Source organism: Corvus hawaiiensis, chromosome 2 (genome assembly GCF_020740725.1).
Source record: "Corvus hawaiiensis isolate bCorHaw1 chromosome 2, bCorHaw1.pri.cur, whole genome shotgun sequence".
Classification (NCBI taxonomy): domain Eukaryota; kingdom Metazoa; phylum Chordata; class Aves; order Passeriformes; family Corvidae; genus Corvus; species Corvus hawaiiensis.
In genome coordinates, this window is record NC_063214.1 from 101,451,792 (window position 1) to 101,472,289 (window position 20,498).

Genomic DNA, 20,498 nt, shown 5'->3' on the forward strand with positions numbered 1-20,498 from the left:
TACTTAGTGCAGTTACAAATTCAAGTTTTCATTTTCACCTTCAAGGCCCTATATTATCTTACCCACAATTACTTATGTCTTGCTTTTATTTCCTTCTACTCCCTAGGCATCTTCTATCCTTTCACTTAATTGCATTCTTTATCTCTTTCTCCCACTTTCAGCTGTATGTCTTATATCATGCTGACCTCTGTGCCTTGTACAATCTTCATGCCTACATTCTTCATCCTTCTCCAGCAGTATATTTAAAAATACACTCTTTCAGGAATCATTGGTACATGCTCTTCTTCCTCCCTTTCTTATTGCTTGGCTAATAACTAAAATTTGTCTTGCTTAAATCACTTTTGATCCTTATTGGACCAGGGCAGCAGAGAACACAGCTGAAATCAGAGATGTCTGATTTACTTCTTATTTCTATCAGGAACGACCTCTGTTAACTTTTTAACTCTGAGGAGAACTGAGGGACAATACTTGCTTGCCATCTAAAATAAAGAATTGGAATCTTGATCACTAAAAAAGCCACAATGTTCATTAAACAAATGCCAATCAGTGTATGTGTATAGTGGTTAGTTTCTAGAAGCTACATCTGTACTTCTTAAATGTTTACATATATTTCACAGTGTCTCGGTTTTGAAAGACAGGTGTCTGCTAAGGAAGGCAGAGGCCCCCCTTGAAGTGGCAGATATAACCCCTTTTCCCTCCAAGTTATTATATTTTGAAATCAAGAGCCTTTAGGCGAAGATGTGGGAAATAGGAATAACAGTTCTTTACTATATATATATATGTATATAACCAGTCAAACAAAACAACAACAACTCTGGCAGTAACAGCAATCACAAACCCAGTCCCAGCCTTCTCGGCTGTCAGGCCCTTTCCCCTCGGGTGCAGTTCCGCTCGCAGCCGGCAGGGGCGCTGGCGGCTCCCGGTGAGCAGGGCAGGTGCGATGGTTCCCCCGCGGCTGCAGGGGGCGCTCTGGAGCGAGCTCGGGAAACCCGCGGCTCTGGTGCCCTGGGATCCCGGGAAGGGATGGAACAAAGGCTTCACAAACCGCTGGGCAGCTGATCCCGGACTCTCAGGAACAGCAGGCTGGAATGGCAGGGACGAACGCAAATCCCGGGTGGCAGACGAGATGTATCCAGATGGGAAAAACCCACGGAGGCCCAGGCAGGCAGGGCGAGCAGGGCTACAGCGTAGCGAAAGCTCGAAGCAGCAGCGGGGCAGGGCAGCCACAGCCCGGTCTCCAGCAGGGCAGGGAAAGCGGCTTTTGGGGTCCTGGCGTTGTTTCCAGCAGGAAGAAAAGAACGGCCAAAAAGAAAGAAGCAGCAGCTCCTTTTTCTGCAGCTTCTCTCTCCGGACGCTCAGAGCGAACTGACCCCACACCCAGGTGTAGACAAAGGAGTAGCCAGGCCCGCCCCACTCCTCTTTTTGTCTTTCTTAAGTACAGCTATTTGTCCCCTAGCAACATGCATATGGGAGAAAATTCCTTTAACAGGAAAAAAAAACTAAGACTAAACTAAAACCCCAACACACAGTGCTCCAACAGTTGTCCAGAGTGGGCTCCATGCCTGTGATCCAGCACACATGAATATGATGCTTTTTATCCACTCATGGTTTAATGTGTACTTAAATGTAAATATGATGACCACACTGAGCAGCACACAAACATCAGGAAACCAGGGAATCATTCCCAGATGCAGTAATGGTCACATATGGTAGAGTCATAGCATTATTCCTGACTTCTAGAACACATGACTACAGGAATTCCACCTTCGTAAACTTCAAACACCTACTCTACACAATATAACTCTTCATGGAATTATCATATGACCATTTTACTAGTTATTACTATAATTGCAAAAATATTATCTTCAGAGGAACATCTTAAAAAAACTGCAAACTTATTTGCTGAAATTTAAGGAAAAAAAATCTTCTCAATGAAAATTTTTGGCCTGGAAATTTAAAAACTCACAACAGATATCAGTCTTCCAATGATATATCATAGCTAATCTAAAGACTGCAAATGCATTCTACTTTAGATACATGATCATTCTTTGAAAAAATCAAAGGTTTTGTTTTAATTTGCTTGGGTAATTGCATTATTGAGAGTGAAAAGCAGTAAGATAAGTTACCTGCTATTATACTTTTTGCACCCATGGCACTTTTTTGAATCAGGAATATTTTGAGTCTGTAATAGTTTTGAAGTTGAGGACAACAGGCAACCTCTAATGTCTCCAGTCTGAGGTACAAGATGCAATAATATGTTCTGGAGACAAACTGAATACATCACTGTGACCAGGTGTCTGTTCAGGAGAAAGAGGACAATTTTCTTATGGAGGAAAACATGTTCTGTAACAGAAGATATTTTCAGCAATGGATGAAATTGCATCAACTAGTCTTTACTAGTCAGCAAAACCTTGGGGCTTTGAAGCAACTAACCTATGAAGTGAAGGAGTTACTAACATCAAAAGCCATTTCCATTACCACGCCACTATCTTAGAAAATAGTTGCAGTTGCATTTTAAAATAATTCTGGTGCTATTCAGGGAAGTATTGACTAGTAATCCTTATCTCTATACTTGGTAAAACCTGCTGATAACACAAAGTTTTGTAGGTCATCTGGGATAACATCTGTAAGAACTTTGGAGTGATAGTCTATTGGGCAGTCAAGTGTCAAATGAAATAAAATGGTCAAGAAATGTGGCAGGACGCATTTTCTAACGTTTGCTTTATGTATTGGACATCACTGTAAACAGCTCAGTGAAAATTCAGAACTTGGGTGATCAGCTCAGTGAAAATTTAGATCTTGGGTGATATTATTTATATTCAGAGATATATATAAAATAGTCTCATCTGGAATGCTCCATGTACTAGATCTCACAGACATTATTCTATGTTAAAATGTTTTTGATAGGAAGGGTTTGAAGAAATGCAATCAGAATGATTATGAGGAGAAAAAAACCAAACAACCAACCATATCACTGCCCTCATCCCCACAAAAAAACCCAAAACAACCCTTTCAGATGGTGAGGTTTTGAACAGACTCTAAAGGGCTTTATTTAGGGAGCAAAAAATAAAAAGGGATGTGACAAGCAGCATTTACAATACTGAGTGGCAGATCAATTACTTCTTATCTTTCTCACTCATAACATATAAAAAGCTGACATTGGAACATATGCAACATATACAGAATTCATTGTCCCAGGCACACATCAGTGTCAAGAAAAAACACAGATCCTGTGAATGGGTTACTATAGCCTGTTTTTACATCTGTTCTTGTTAAAAAACAACTTGATATGGGAGCAACAGAATTTAAGTGGATAAATTAACCCCCTCTAGCTAAAAGGTGATTATTAAACTGTGATTATTAGCTATCATCAGAGATGGTGCCAAATAAGCTGGACACTGAATTTGAGCATGAACAGCAATTCCTATATTCAGTAGCATTTAGACAAAAATGAAAAGCTTTTCTTTAATGGAATAGGAGGGTAGCATTTCTGCTACTGCTTGGAATTGTATTCTACTTTAAATCAGAATCACTTCAGTCTTACTCAAGTTTAACTTGAACCATTTCCTTCTTGGCTTTGAATTATGCTATTATTCTAAGATTAAAAGATGCTGAAATGGAAATGTTAGGCACCCTTTTTTAGCAGACATGTCTTCATGTCTTCAGTTCTTTTTATACTACAAGGTCTTTTATCTTTATAACACCTATCACAACAATAATTTAGAAAAAATCTCCAATACTGCTTCATGGAGTACACTTTGTAATCACCTTCTAAGTGCACTTATTTTGTGATGCAGCAATCAGTCTGAGCAAAAAGCTTTGCCCTGTTTAGACTATAAATAATTTAGCAGTGTTAATTGATGGTTCTATATGTAGGTTTTCTGCAACCATGCCAAAAAGACAGACTCTTACAAATTCTTTATCACACAACAGAGTAAGAACCCTATCATGTAATACCAGCTCTCTGAATATTACCTACAACCACATCTCCACAAAGAACAAGTAATTTAAACAAACAGCAAAAAAATAAACTCGCCATTCCCTACCCTTAGTGCATTAAAACAACGCATAGCTGACAATATGACAATAATTTACAAAGAAGCAACCAAAAATATTGCCAACTATGCAATTCCTTCTTTCAGTCTTCATTCTTTGTCCTGAAACTGTTGAAAACCATTGTTACAACAAGCTCTGGGTGATTACAAAGGTAACTCCAGATACAGAGAGGATCAGTGCACTAGATCTTATTGAAAGAGGATTTATTCATGCTTGCTATAACTCAAAAGACATTAAAAACATTTTTTGTGAAAATTCTTGTTAATTAAAATCTAATTATTCAATGACTGCTGTTTGGCATCTCTAAGAAAACGCTCAAGGTCTTGAAAGAAAGAAAAGATAATTCAGTGAGCAAGTTATCATAAAACAAGGATTTTCCCCCTCTTTTTTACTACTTACCATGCATAATTAATATGTGATAATACCCATAATGAGTTCCCTAAAACAATTAGCAATGCATCTCCAGTGACCTGCTAATCTGAATATAATGCTTTTTGAATTTGGAGGTGTACCAGTCTCTTTGTGCTTACACACTCACCTCACGTAGAAGCATAGAAGGCTGCAGAGCATAATTTATTATTCTGCATCACATTTCATCAAGTTCCTTAGCAGCTACTTGATACATTATCAAGACAAATGCAAGGAAAAAAATGTGTTCCTACCTCTCCACCCCCCAAGTAGGGTACCCCAAAGACTAAGAACTAATTATAATCCTTCTTTCCTCTTTCAATCATTAAAGATACCTTAAGTGAAAGCAAACCTTGACCAGGTTACTTTTTGCATGGAATTTCAATGACTTTTTTCATCTCTGTAAGACAAATACATCCATAAATAAACATGCACTGCAGTAACAAGGGCAATATCTGGAACACTTAAAAGTTAAATTACTTGCAAGCCATGCAATACCTCATTTTTCTTCCACAAATATATAATAAAGACTGCCAGCATGGGGATGGGTAGGTTGGCAGAGTGGATGTGTACATGTGTGAACACAGAAGTACACATGCTTCAGAAGAAAAGGGAGGAAGTAAATCAACCATAGGAACCAAGAGCATGATAATTGAAAAAAACCCTGAAAACAAACAAACAAACAAAGTCTCCTTCCTTTAATTATCTTGTAAGTATAAAATGGTGGCCTATTATGAATTTAGGGAAAAGATGCCTGTGCATAGTAAGTGTAGAGGACCTAAGCATGTTTTGTCTCAAATATTCAGAGAATTGCTACAGGAAAGGTGATCAGAAGAGAGGGTCCCATGGAGGTGGGGAAGTGCTGTCGAGGCAACTTCCTGCTCCACTTTGAGACTTCTGCTCAGTTCCCCCACCCCAACTCATTACTTTTGTATAGTGGTGTGGTGACTTGTTCGTGAGACAGCACCTTCTGAAGAGTTTTTGTGGGAATTATGAAGTGTACTGTACAAAACTAAGGGCCTGTTAGCCGATACTTTTTGTGGACATGTATTGTAAGAATTTAAGGGTGTGTTAGCCAATACCTTTTGAGTGTAAACATTGGGCTGGTTGCCACAGTTAAGAAGACTGTATAATAAAACATAGGACTTCCCCGACACATGGTCCAGTGCCTTTTCTCCACCTGACAAGAACCTATAACCAACATCACACCCTCTACCAGTGGGTTGTGACAAGCAGATCTTCAGAAGTCCTAGCTTGTGAGACATGGTGAAATACCTCACATTCTTTTCTCTACAGCTGGAAGGCAAGCTTCCTAACAACAGACTTCATCATCCAGCCTGGGAGACACAAGTAAGGGCTACATGCTTAGATTGTGTAGCAGCTGAGGAAGGTGCAGGATTCAGCCAACAGTACATTCCACCAGAGTCCTGCATCTTTGCATCCCAAGCTTTAAAGCTTCTAGAAATATTTCAAGATGGAGGTCTTAACACATAAAACTATATTGTTCAATACCTATTTATTTTTATTTTTACCTATTTACAATTTAAAATGATGATTTATTAATAATTTATTCCTTTAAATTTCTTCAGTGTTTGTCTGAAATCAATAGCTTCTCTAGAAGGGAGAGGAACCCATACAAAAAGTTATGCTGTTAATTATTTTGCAGTGCCCCATAGTAGCAGGAATTCAAGAACTAGTCCAGCAAAATATACTAAATAGTCAAAAAACAACTTGCCATCTAGAAATAAGTCTTCAGTCACATTGCAGATCAAGAAAAGTAAAGGCTTCAGGAACTCAGGAAGAAGTTCTAGCCAAGAACCTTTCTGAGCAAAGAGCTAATGTACCATGTGATAACTAGGACAATTCCCAAGGAAGCCCAAAGGTTGGAAGATTGAATTTCTCAGGTTCAAAAATGCACAAGAAGATGTTTTCCTACATTTTTTCAGAAAGTAGCCCATAGAGTGGACAAGACAAGGATAAAACTCTCTTCTGATCTGCTTTAAAAAGAAAACAGAAGTCCCAGATTGCTGTTATGTTCTCTATGGAGGACTTTTCTTGGCAGTTTAGAAATGTGCTGGAACCAGTTTTCCAATTATGCTTTACAAAAGACTAACTACAAGGTATTTTTAGTTCCTGATGAAAAGACTCAAGCTGTTGAGACTGGGCAATTTTGGATGTACACATAAAAGCAAAAAAATCCCATTTCTCCAAAAAGCTATAAAATCAGAAAAAGGGATGTTCCTTGGACTTGGCACCTCATCTTGGTTAGAAGGCAGACAAGTGGAAATATTCTGTTCCAAGTCCATAGATACACCCTTTCAGATTTCACCTGCTATCCATTTTCAAAACTTCAGGGCAGGTTCTACACGATAGAACTAAACTAATCTGGGTATACACAAATGATGGGACATACTTCATTTGCCTCTCAATCACTCCATGTACAATAACAGTGAAACCCATGTTACCTAAATCTATGTAATCTAAATTTGTTTAAGGGAGTGAACTCTGCTTTTGTTGCAAAACAAGCAAGGTGTGTGTACTCAGGAGCAGTGTTTTCAATCTCTCATGGCACTGAATCAGTTGCTCAGCTGTCCCACCACCTCCCAGGGTGGACCATCCCCACACCACGACACACTTCTGCCACGGGAGAATCTTCTCTGCTGTGTTTGGAAGCCGGTCACAGTGTAGCACAGGATGCAAGGCTAACAGCAACATTGATAGAGTACAACCTTGAAGATGAGGGGCAAGAAGAAAACACACACCCCAGAAACACTCAAACATCCCAGACCTTCATTCAGTCTACTAACGACATGGCTACACTGGAGTTGGCATCAACAAAGCAGACAAGAAGTTCTTTATTGACTTTAACCCATCAAATGCCTAATTAATTCATGAACTGTAAAACATCAGTACGGACAAGACAGTGGCTTCTGAAAAGAAAGACCAAATTCTACTTTCTACCTCAAAATGCACCTTCAGCCAGAAAGAGCTGTGGAGCAACCTTGATCCCTCTTCATAGTAAGCAGCCACTGGCATGTGCTGTATGTCTCTGTCAGACCACACTGTCTGAGAACAACAGTTATCATTAACAAACTCTTTGTTATCTGTCCTCCCGAATGCAGCCTAACACTTTAAAAGTCAGGTATATTCTGACCATTATGATCACAGGTTATATCCACTGGAAAAAACAAATATCTAACAATATGCTAAAACAGCTGGTAAGAACTGTGAGTCCAAGGAGATAAGACAGCAGGGCTTGGGTAAATCAGAATGGTTTATACCATGAATAGCTATTTAGAAGGTTGTTTCAGATGAGAAAAAATTGGTAATGTATGCCTATTCAAAGAAAGACTAGAGCCAAGCTTGAAGAAACAGCCATTAACGTAAATTTGAACTAAGCTGAAAAATGTCAGTGTTTTTACATTTAATGCCCTTTTTTATTTCTAAAATAAAAACTTGTGAATTGCAAACATTCAGGAAAGAGTATAAGCCAATAAATTCATAAAATGGAAAAGGGGAAGATTTATGGTGATTAAAATACGTGATTTCAACAGCAGGGATTCCAATTTACAGCTCAGTGCACCACCTAGAATGGCTGTTCATGTCTGTAATTTCTGTATTTTAAGTAAAGTACTCCTAATACATTCAACCTCCAGGTATACAAAAGGAATAAGAGAAACATCACTAATTAAATACATGCTTGAAAACCATAGTAAGTAAAATATATACACTACATGCATACACTAAAAATGGTGGAATTGAATGGCCAAAAAAAAAAAAAAGTGGAAAAAGTTAAAAAATAAAGGGATAACACAAAAAAAAGGTTTTAGCATCCTTTTATATGATGGTCATGTTAAGTACTAAATCAGCCTTCTTTATCCTGTTTTAGTTGTACAATCAACAAATCAACAATCAAGATCCTCTTGAGCACTCTCTTAACTACAGCCAGACCACTAAAGAAGATGTTAAACAGTACCCAGTGCTCACCCCCGGGGCACACCACTAATCACTAGCACCCAACTAGACTTGCGCCACTGATCACAACCCTCTGGGCCTGGCCACTCAGCCAGTTTTCAAACCACCTCACTGTCTGCTCATCCACATCATACAGGTGAGAGTGTCATAGGCACTGCTGCAGTTCAGGTAGACAACAGCCACTGCTCTCACCCCGTCCACCAGGCCAGTCACTTAATCAAAGAAGTTAATCAAGCTGTCAAGCATGACTTTCCCTTGGTGTAGCCATACTGACTACTCCTGATGGTTTGCTTGCCCTTACTGTGCCTGGAAATGGTTTTCAGGATTAGTTGTTCCATCATCTTTTTCCAGGGATTGAGATGAGGCTGAGAAGTCTGTAGTTCCCTGGGTCATCCTTCTTGCCCAGCTTCAAGACAGGAGTAACATTTGCTGTCTCCAGCCTTCAAGCACTTCTGCCAATGGCCATGATAGATCAAAGATTATGGAAAGCGGTCTTTCAAAGACATCTGCCAGATCCCTCAGCACTTGAGAGTACATCCCATTAGGGTCCCTGGATTTATCAATGTCCAGTTTGTTTAAGTATTCCCTGACCAGAATCCAAACAGAATAACACTGAAAAGTGTCTTTCAATCGTCTAAATAAAATGTATGAAAAAGAACACAGTGTTTTGAATATTGTGGCCTGAAATTTCTATAACATTCGAGAACACATTGTTTCTACATATGTACAGCTCCAGACGGTTTTCATACAAGTTGCATCTGTGCATTTAAGAGCAGAATTTGGAATATATTAAAAAAAATATATAGTAAAATACAAAATTTCTAGTATTTAATTTCGAGATCCTATTTTGATTACCTGACTGATTTACTTAATTACTTACATGACTGTGCATTGTTACTAGTGTTGGAAGTTCATATGATGCTTCGTGCAGCACAAGTTAGAAGACCTAGGCTGAATTTGCAGGATGTATCTTTTTTGAAATTCCTGTGCTATCATTTTATCATTATGCTTATTAAGTTCCTAGTTAACCAAAGACTGCAAATCAAAAGGTCAACATTTAAGAAATTCTGAGATGATATTTACGACATCCTTCAATGACGGTAAAGCAGATATAATATCCATTTATAAATCACTTTAAATACCGGTCTACTTGCAGAAGCATGCCTGTATAGCAGCAGCCACTGGCTGATACACCACTACAGCTAAACTCTGCATTTGTTTTTTTCTGTCTACATTGTATTTTTTGCTTAGAGCAGCAGTGAAGTTTTAAAGCAAACCTGAAAGCTCTCACTTGCTCCCTGGTAGTTTGTTTCACTGTGTAGTTTTGGTATGTACTAGGTTGCTCTAGCAGGAAGCTCCAGTGAAAGTTCTTTCCAGGCACTCATCAAGAAACCTCCAATGCTTAAGAATATGTAAAGCTCCAAAGAACCTTATCTCGGCCTAGGATCACAATAAATCTAATCCAGTAGAAAACATTTAAATAATATATAGCATAGGTGTATGGGCCTAAGCACTAGCTATGATGCTCTAACAACCTGTTTTGCTTGAGTCCAGTTACTTGGTTATGTAGACATTACCTTTATCTCCTGATAGTTGGCTGCAGCCTTGGATGTTACTGATTGCTGGCATGAAATCCAAGCCTGCAGCTCTATTAGTTCACCACTTGGGACAAAACTCTGAAGATGACACCATTATACTGCAACTGGTCACAAATGTTTTGGATAGTTTTGCATGTACTGTTTTCATTTCCTTCCTCTTGGGAATTCTGTGCATGTGCAAATTTCTCACACTTTAACATTTGTGACTTTTGTAGATGCAACAAAAAAAAGTTCAGCTGAATTATCTGCACTAAGGGAATTTGATGCTGTAAATTTCTTATAAAGGAAAAATATGGATTCAAACATTTATGTTCTTCTTCACAGAAGAGTTAACAAAATTAAAAATACAGAACTACTATAAACAATCTGTGACTTTGTCTAACATACCTTTAAATTTTAAAACTATTAAGTGTAATACAGATGCTACTATTTCTTCATATATTTTTTTCAATGCTAACACAACTAAAGGATCAAATACAAGTATCTACACATGTCACTGGTCCACTGGTTTTTTGCTTGGTTTTGTGTTGTTTTTTAATGTTTTGTTCTTTTTAAGTATTACCACCTTGTGGGTTTTCTGAAATAGAACCACATACTAAGAGTTTTGGGAAAGCTGCTCCTCTGCTCCTCACATGAAATTATATTTAATTTGCCATTAGCACAGATGACATTGTTTCCTTGTATATGTATATTTGGTGTATCATTTCTGAATATGCAAGCTTACAAATGAAGTAGATTCACATATACAGAACATCAAGAGAAATTGCAACAGAAAATAATCAAACCAAACCAAAACCCAAACCCAGTTTGGTTAACTGTTTGACAGTAAACCACACTGCATCAAACTTAATTCACTTTGTATTCCCAGGCAATGAAAATACCACTTAGACTCTGGGTGAGAACTTGAAGTATGAAAGGCTGAGGAATCTTAGCTAGTCATTCCATATGTATTTGTCTAGCCTTTTTTTCCCAATAATTCTACTGAGAGAACAGTAATCACAGTCTAATTTACCTAAATTTTTTCCTTCAAATTAGCATGTAATGTATTTTTCCACAGTAATGAAACTCCAGAACTTCAGAACTTACGTTCCACTTGGGACAGAGAAGAAGCGAGAAAAATATTCTAAGGATAAAGGCAATTTAATTTAAAATAAAAATGAAGACATTATTTTAAGTAACTCTCAGCTTATGTGAAATATTCTCCCTACAGATTTCTATTTCAGAATAAAGTTTGGAAAGTTATATATAAGATGGGAAAACTAAACACATCTACTATTTTAGAAAGATTGCTCAAACTGAAAGTTTTAAATCGGAAACACGAACTATGATCTCAGCGATTTAGACTGCTAGTGGAAAGATGTAGCTTAGGAAAAATATATGTCCTCTCCACAAAGAACTATATTTAATGTTTCAACGCTTAAGAGGTAAATCAGCCATGAATGGATGAAAAATAAACTGACCTATGTTTAAATAACTGTTTCCAAACTCTGAATAGTGAAGTTAAGCTTGCAGATTTATGTATACAGCAGAAAATCATTATATTTTCCTTTTGCTGCATGCTACCATGTAGTAAGTCAGAGCAATCTGCATAACAAATTCTAGATGTAGTGGGGGAAAATCTCTCTCTTCGACAGCACAAACATCTTTGAAAACAGGGTTTGCTGACTTTTAGAATATTTATATTAATCTAAGTATTTATCACATTAAAAAAAAAATCAACATATAGCCCAAACAGAAAATTTCTAAATTTAACTTGTGCCCTCCCCCTCTTACCTTCTCTGGTGGTGCAGGAGGGTGAAATCTCTTTGCACAAAGTAAAAATGGATCAGGATGTGGCTTGCCACGCTTCAACTCAGGGTCATCTCCCAACACAATATGATGAAAAAGACCGAATAAGTCTTTGTGTCTGGTTGTTTTCTTCTGAAATGACTCTTCACTCGAGCTGCTGGCAACAGCTATGGGTATGTTGTGTTTGTGTAAATGACGGATCAGCTTATTCACCCCTGCAAGGCAAATATATACATTTTAGTTTTTATATATATGCATGTAAGTTGGTATATGTATTAACATTTATACCCAATTACAAAGCATTTAGCAATACTTCAACAATGCTGTCTTACTGAAAGTAATAAACCTATTCCAAACAGTCAGTGTAAAAGAAAATTCTTGCTATATCTGAAATGTTCCTTCTAAACTCAAAAATCATGGAACATTCTGTAAGTTACATATCTACTTTTTCTGTTATAAAACAAGGCTTTTCACAATATGTCAAAAATGTGATTAACATCACTACATAATGAGACCCATTGGAAACTCATTAAGCAAGGTCCCCACATTATGTAAGTTTATTAGTTGAAACTCTGAGAGTTTGGGAGAACATTTTCTTTCACATACAGTTATGCTTCTGGGAAAAAAAAAAATCAAAGAAATATACTCTTCTCACTGGATTGCAGAGTTTTAATTTCTGAAGCAGGTATCCAGCTGGCTCAAACCAGCCCCTCAGATAGCTCAGTTTCTCTTTTTGCAATTCCTAAAGCAGGTAACACTGAGCAGAGGAGAGCAGCTGTCAGTCACAGTTGTTAATACCAGAGATTTATCTATTGATGCTGTGAACCCAGAGTAATGAAACCTCAAATCTTATGAGTAGAAACTTCAATCTGATCCAGTCTTCTAGGGAAGGTTAATGCAGTGAACAGTGAAAACACAACAGTCTGTGTAAGATGGAAACATACTTTGCTATTCAGTGCAAGTTTTGAGTTTTCTATGAAGGGGTTTTAATGCTCCTGTGCTGAAGCATTCTAAATGCTAGATACCTCTCCCAGACAAAACAATTATCATTACCTAGTGAAGAACAAGCATGGATGTCTGGTCTTTATCAATTCACAAGAGAAAATCCTCCATAGCTGTAAAATCATTTCAGCTGTGCTTCTTGGCATTAATCCCAACTGTACTGGACACAGGATATTAGTTTCAGGTAGTTTTGGTTCAAGTAGACTCCAATTGACTTTTGGCTCTTTGAAACACTTGAGCACAATTCTGTTTTCATGTTCCAACTACATGAATTCTTATCTGATTTTTCATGCCTGATTATACAAAAATAATCTTATTCCGTTCCTCCTGATTCACTGTCATAGTTATGTCTGGTGTCTGCTCCCTTAAGCCATTCCTACTCCTCCTTTGCCACCTCAGCATCTCTGATTTGTGTTTCCCTTGTGATCCAGCCATTCAATTCTATAAATAACCATATTATGTGCCATACATTTTTCTTAAGTATAGTCATATGTCCAACTTTGAGAAGTTGTAAGTTCTACTGATAGTAAAGTGTATAGATTACTGAATAGGTGCAGTAACTAATCTACCTATCTGGAAATACAACTTGTAGGTATGACTCTCTACAGATTTCTCATTTATTCTCCAGAATCTAATCAAACAATTAATAACTGACATTTCCAGCCCCATGCTTGTATTTGAAGATGGCCTTTAAACTTTAAATACATGCACTTCTCTAATGTTAGATTTTGAGTTGGACAGACATGGCAAGCAGTACTGCTCATCTACGGTCAATATCTCAGCCTTTTAAAAGCCTTCCTATGCTCCCTTAAGTGGTCATACGAAGCAAGTGCATTTTTCCCCAAATGATGCTACTATGTTCTCTCACTGAAATATGATGTTTAATACAAGCCAACTTTTTATTCCAGATACTTTATATCTTCATTCTGAATCATGTGAAGTAAGTCTATATTAAATTAATGGAAGCATTAACATTCCTTAATGTAAAGCAGTAGGATAAGCATCTCTTCCCTAAAATAAAATACATTCATTCTAAGGAACTTAATAAATTGCAATGTTTATCAAGGCTACCATACATAAGTGTAGTAATATAAAGCAGTCCAAAGATTACATAAGCAGAAGACTCTTCCTATCTCCTACACCCTTGCTATGATATGGTTAGTTTTCTCTAAAGTTGTGTTCTTTTCTAATAGCTAATTTTCTTTAGTCCCACTGCATCACAGCTTCAGTTAATCTCTCACTGTTTATTCTATGTTTCTACTGAAGGTAGCCAGCCACAGAAAAGCACTGTTGCAGAAAGTTTATTTCTTCAGGGTTCTCTCTTGTGTTCCCCAAGCACATAATGATTTCAGTGTGTAAATGTGTATGCATGTGTGTTTGATTTCTCTTTTTGGCTTCCTTCACAACAAGGGAGCTAAAATGCAGTTGTCCCTAATGTCTCCAGAGAGAAAATATCTACATTACTCAGAAAATGCACTTTAATAAGAATATGCCACTTAAAAAAATATTATTTACATACATGTAAATACAGCAAGATAGGAAAAAAAAAAAAAAAACAGGGGCAAATCAGCTGCCCAGAAAAAAAATTAAACTGCATTTGGAAGAATAGGTAGCATAACTTGACAAGCTCAAAACAGTAGCAGCTGAAAAATATTTTCATTCCAGATTTGATTTCCTTTTTGTAAAAGCTATAAATCAGGAAAATCCATTTTTGTTTGCATCCATTACCACCAGTTTAGCTCTAGACACTTTGCCACCATATCAAATTACTGACACAATTATTGTAATAATTCAGCATATAATTCTTCATTAAGAAGATAATATCTTTCTTAGTATCCTTCTAATGTTTTAATTTTTTTAAAAGAAAACATCAACAGAAGGGGAATTGAGGAACTGCTTTAAAGATCTGTAAGAAACTTCCCCTGGCAAATACTGTCATTATATCTTCTACAGCTACAAAGGTTTTTCAATCAAATGACAATCAAAACCAACCAATTCAAAACTCAATGGCTATGAAGAAGTATACTGAAAATTCCCATGGCCTGCCTAACTTCTAACTTACTTGTAGCTACCATGTAAGGGATCAAGACCCATCCATCCCAGAGGGATCCCTCTGCTAGACTTCTTGCAACTACCCTCCACCTCTCCTACTGAAAGCTTAATCATATACAGCAAGAATAAAAATTAAAGAAATATCAAAAGAAATAAAGATCTCTGTTTTTCCAGCATAAGAATACAGTCCAAATGTCGCACACAGGCAATAAATATCTTATGCAGAACAACATAAATTCTTCAAGTAATTATAAAAAAATTACGAATAAATATCCCACAAATGTACTCTTGTTTTCAGATAGTCAAAGAGGTAAGTACTGCATCTTTATGCTATCTCTTTAAATAAGAAGTTTTAAATCAGACACAGAAGCTTAATATATACTAACTACAATAGTTAAACACTGGTGACTATTGCACAGAACAATAGGTGAAAAGAATTGTAAGATAAGTTTTGTTACAGAAGCTGCAAAGGAGAAGGATCAACTTTAAATGTCAGCATCTTTAAAACTCAATCACAAATGTTGATGAAGTTATCAACTTTGAGAAAAGAAAAAGAAAACAAACCAACAGAAAGGACCTATTTCTTCTGAGACCACAGACACATTTAAAAGAAAGAGATTGGCTCTTTTGTTCTGAAAATTGAAGAAAAGCATATATATTACTTTATTTTTTTGAAAAAGGAACTTTTATTCCTCCATCAGACTCCAAATGTGGTGTTGTTCTCTTTGGATTCAGCTGATAGCATGGTGACTAATACATTGGATCAACTGACAAACTAAAAATAAGACTTATACCGAACAACAAAACCCTTGGGCTAACTGTCACATTTTCTTTCTCATTGACTAATACAAACATGTACAGCAAGAGTTCAGGAAATCAAATAACGTTACACTAAAATGATCTAATGAGTATCCCTATCTAATTAGTTACGTGCTATTACAACACTGTTTTCTACATTATTCCTTTTAAGCCATCACATTTTATAATCAAATGACATTATTGATCATGAGGTGAAAATTAACAAGGTGAAACTCCTGAAAGCTCCTAAACTCAAATTGACGGAAAGCAAAGGGAATTTTTATTTTCCTTTTAGCTTTATACAAACATGATCTGTGCTATGCACAATACTTCAAAACAGTGAACAGAACATATGAGTTTGCTACATTTTATTTGATATAATTTCAAATTTTTGTACCATCCCTTTTCTTGTATTTATCTATCCCCGAGCAAAACACTGTTCTTAACTTGAATCGCTTCTGCATGTCCAGATTCAGATCTATTTCTTTTGAAATGCTTTCAGACAAAGAAGGAAATACTATAAAGCTCTTCTATTTTTTTCAAATATTGGTCTCCAACAAAACTTTTGTCTATGAACATGTTACAGTAGTGTATAAGAATGTTTTTCAAGATAAACAAGAAAAGGATCTCCATGAAGAACTGGGCAAACACGTGAGATAAGGAAGAGAATTATTCATGCCACTTCAGGACTGAACCTTAATTTCAGTTTCCTCTGTTCCCCAGTTGAATGATGTCCGGTGTTCATATTTCTGCTTGCAGTTGATTCATTTGAAGGCATAACACCATAATACAGACAATCACAAAGCAAGATCTGACAGTACCTTAGCCTGAAAATCCACTTTTTGATTGTCTTATAAACACAGCCAAAGTCCTACAGTCTTCCAGCTTCAGGAAAACAGCTGGTTTGTGTACTGTCAGCACAGACTGCAGGAGCAAGGTCTCATAAATGCTCAGGCCTACACAGACAGCCCCCCTGCCTTCTCTAATGTTTCAATCCTAAAAAGATGAACATAAGCTATGTAAGAAAAAGCCCTTAAAAATGAACTTCACATGACCTTCTCTCAAGAGAAAGTATACATTGCAAATAGGACCATAGTAAGTTAACTCCTAGAATTTATAAGGTAGATTCTATGAAAATTAAGCTTCAAAATTACATTACAAGACCTAACTGGCTGAGAAGGCCTCAAATAAACAAAGAGTGGCATTTTTAGTGGCATATCCTTTCACAAACACCACAGTGTACTATACCACCCTTGCCACTGTTTAGTTCTCCCCTGAGTGGCACCTAGGTACCAATTACATCTTATTTCTGCTTAATAGTATTTTATCCACTACACAATCCCAGAAAAAAAACCCAAGAAATCAATAGGCAATAGAGAAATAGAAAATGTGTGTGTGTATTGTTGCCCTTAATTTATCCGAAAGCTAACATGTTCTGCTAGGAAGGACATATAGCAGAAGTATCCACATTTTCCCACCCTTAAACAAAATTCAAACAGCTCACAGGGCTTTCAGATCTGCCCCAACCATCGCACATAATCCTTTATAGCTTACAACTAATTTAGTTAAAGTGTTAACCAACTGTAAAACATTTTGAGCAGGCTGAAAGAGAGAATCATCATATACAGTAATACCTCATATTATTCCAAATTATTATTGTCCTTATTAAAGCAATTACAGTGTCAGATGTCTAATAATCTAAGAAACAGTATAACGTAGGATTACTTTAGTTCAAGACAGTAAATAATAATAATAATAATTATAATAATAATAACAACAACAATACCCCCATACAAACAAAATACCATAAATACAGTTTATTTCTTAAACTAATTAAATGCAAGCATTAAGTAGTCAATGAAATCAGGTTACATTGTGAAGTTTCCATAGATTCTGTGTATTCTTCTTCACATTCAAGTGGAAGTTCAAGTTAAATTATTACAGAATGCTGAAGGCTACATCTATGAAAATGATGAAAAACTTTGGCTAGACTTAGAGTGATTATTCTGTGCCTTTTTCTTCATAGTTGTTTTTTTTAGAAAGTAAACACGTGAACTCTTAAACCAACTCAAAATAGAAAATGGGTATTTTAAAATTGATATGAAAATGACTTGCTGCGTTCCAAAGCTTCTCCACACTAATTAGTTAAACAAAAAATATTACTTCTCATTTCACAGAATCACAGAACTGCCTGAGATGGAAGGGTTCCACAAGGACCATCTAGTTCAACAACCTTCACTCACATAAGCCTCAAATTATTATGATTAAAGTAACAACTTTAGTGCTACCTACTGCTGCTGTGTATCCTTTGACATAGTTTTGGGGACTACAAAAATACTTTAGAAAAAGTGAGGTATTTAGGACATTTTACAGATTGTCTTATCCCTCTCTCCAGGTAGTTACTGGTTATTTGGTGATTGATCCAATTACATTCCTGTGCTATGTTTGTCTGTATTTCATAATCGCAATATGCAATTTGTTTGCCCGTTAATTTTAATTGTTGAAAAGATACTCATTCTCCTTATTCCAATAAGCTATACAGACCACTTTCCTTTGTACTATGTAATAATAAGTACTATCAATCACATTTATTTTATTGTCAACTGTCCTTTTATAAGCCAAAGGAAAGATTTTCGCCCCAAACTTTTTGATAAGAAATGTGGTGGTTTGAAAAAAAAATAGGGTGGGGTATGGAAATATGTTAAAAAGGTCTTTTTAACAGAGAACAAAAACTGTAACCATATGGGCAACCAGATCTTTCCCTATGTATATTTTATCGTATCTACATATGCTTATGCTTTCTTGGGGGGGGTAGTTGGGGGTGGTGTAGCTTATTTATTTATTTAACCTGAACTACTTGCCCTCATTCAGAAACACAATTGTTTTTGTTTTTATTTTTATTTTCATATCATGTTTGACTAGTCTTTTAATCTACTACTTCTTTTATCCTGTTTCTCTTTGCTGATGCACATGTATGGTTTGTTTCTCTTTCCCTGCTATACTTTTGGAGCTTGTCTACACCATGTAGCCCGTGCTAATATGACTACACTTGCTAAGTCTTGTAGCTCAGATGCAGCCTATTCTGAAGAAGAAACAACATGGCTACAGACTTTTTAAAAGAACACTGTATTAATCAACAGATTTTCAGACCTGTGCACTGAAATATTTGTTGGAAGAACTATACCAGTCATCATACTCTTTCTTTACATAGTTTCTGCACAAATTCACAGAATGTTTTGTGTTGGAAAGGATCTTAGAGATCATCTAGTTCCAACACCCCTGCCATGGGCAGGGCCTACTTTTTATAGGTCAGGTTGCTCAAAGACCCATCCAGCCTGGCCTTGAACATTTCCAAGGATGGGACATTCATAGCTTCTCTGGGCAATCTCTCCCAGTGCCTCACCATCCTCACAGAAAAGAACTTCTTCCTAATACCAAACTTAAACCTACTCCCTTTCAGTTTGAAGCCATTCCTCCTTGTCCTGTCACTTCATGCCCTTGTAAAAAGTCCTTCTTCTGCTTTCTCGTGAGCTACTGGAAGGTGCTATTAAGTCTCCCTTGAGTCTTCTCCAGGCTGAACAACCCCTATTCTCTCAATCAGTCTTCAAGGAGAGAGGCTTCATCCCTCTGATCATCTTCGTGGTCCTCCTCTGAACTCGTTTCAACAGGTGCAAATCCTTCTTACGCTAGGTGCCCCACAGCTGGATGCAGCACTCCAGGTGGGGTCTCAAAAAGAACAGAGTAGAAGGGCAGAATAACCTCCCTTGACCTGCTGGACACGCTTCTTTGGATACAGTCTAGGTCACAGTTAGCTTTCTGGGATGTGAGCACACATTGCCAGGTTGTGTTGAGCTTCTTGTCAATCAACACCCCCAAGTCTCTCTTACCAGGGCTGCTCTTAGTCTATTCTCTGCCCAGCCTGTATTGGTGCTTCGGATGACCTCAACTCAGGTGCAGAACCTTGCACTTGGCCTTGTTGACCTTCATGAGGTTTTCATTGACACACCTCTCAAGCCTGTCCAAGTCCCTCTGGATGGCACGCCTTCCCTTCAGCATGCTGACTGGCCACACAGCCCAGTATCCTCAGCAAATTTGCTAAGGGTGCACTGAACCCCACTGTCCATGTTGCCAACAAGAATGTTAAACAGCAGTGGTCAAATACAACTTCGTGCTTTTCTCACAGATGTTCAGTACTCCCTCACATATATCTGTTCATTCATCACTGTAGATACAGTTACTTTTCTACTCACACTAAGCAGCATGAGCAGAGAGGACACTTGACCTCTGGGGAGGCAAAATCAAGGCTCTTTAGACACCCATATTCAAGTCCACTTCATTTTGCTGTAAAGTTACATGACACAAGCTGTCCAAGAGTGTTTGGTGTATATCTGGAAGAAAAGACTTACTGCTGAGAAAAAGACTAAAGGAAACTGAAAGGTCCATACAGTGTTTAAATTAAGTGTGCATACATTATGCATGTCTTGATGATTTATGTTCAGTTGTACACAAATGGAAGTATTAAGGATAAATATAGCTTCTGTATTAAAAAGACTACTCCTTTTTTCCAAAATCATTTACAGTTCCCACACTGAATGTGATATGACACCACATCAAATGTGGTAGAACTTTTCAAGATTTCATCACTTTTTTTAATCAAAGAAAAGTTAACATTACCACTCAGAGCTTTGTCAGGTTGATTAGATTTCTAACCAATTCCAAGATAATCCATTAAGTTCACAAAAACAAATCCAAGAAACCTTAGCAGCCTCTGAACACTAAAAGCACTCAACAAAACAAAACAATCTCACTTAGAAAAAGAAG

General features: G+C 37.0%; 1 protein-coding gene across 6 annotated transcripts in view; it reads right to left on the reverse strand.

Annotated features, from left to right (window-relative positions):
• Positions 1 to 20,498, reverse strand: part of LOC125338239 (pseudouridine 5'-phosphatase) — a 69,624-nt gene that overhangs the window by 17,198 nt on the left and 31,928 nt on the right. For all 6 annotated transcript variants that reach the window (XM_048328713.1, XM_048328742.1, XM_048328722.1 and 3 more), the window contains one exon: positions 11,811 to 12,040. In XM_048328713.1, the coding sequence (XP_048184670.1) occupies positions 11,811 to 12,040 (230 nt within the window). The remainder of the gene's footprint in view (positions 1 to 11,810; positions 12,041 to 20,498) is intronic.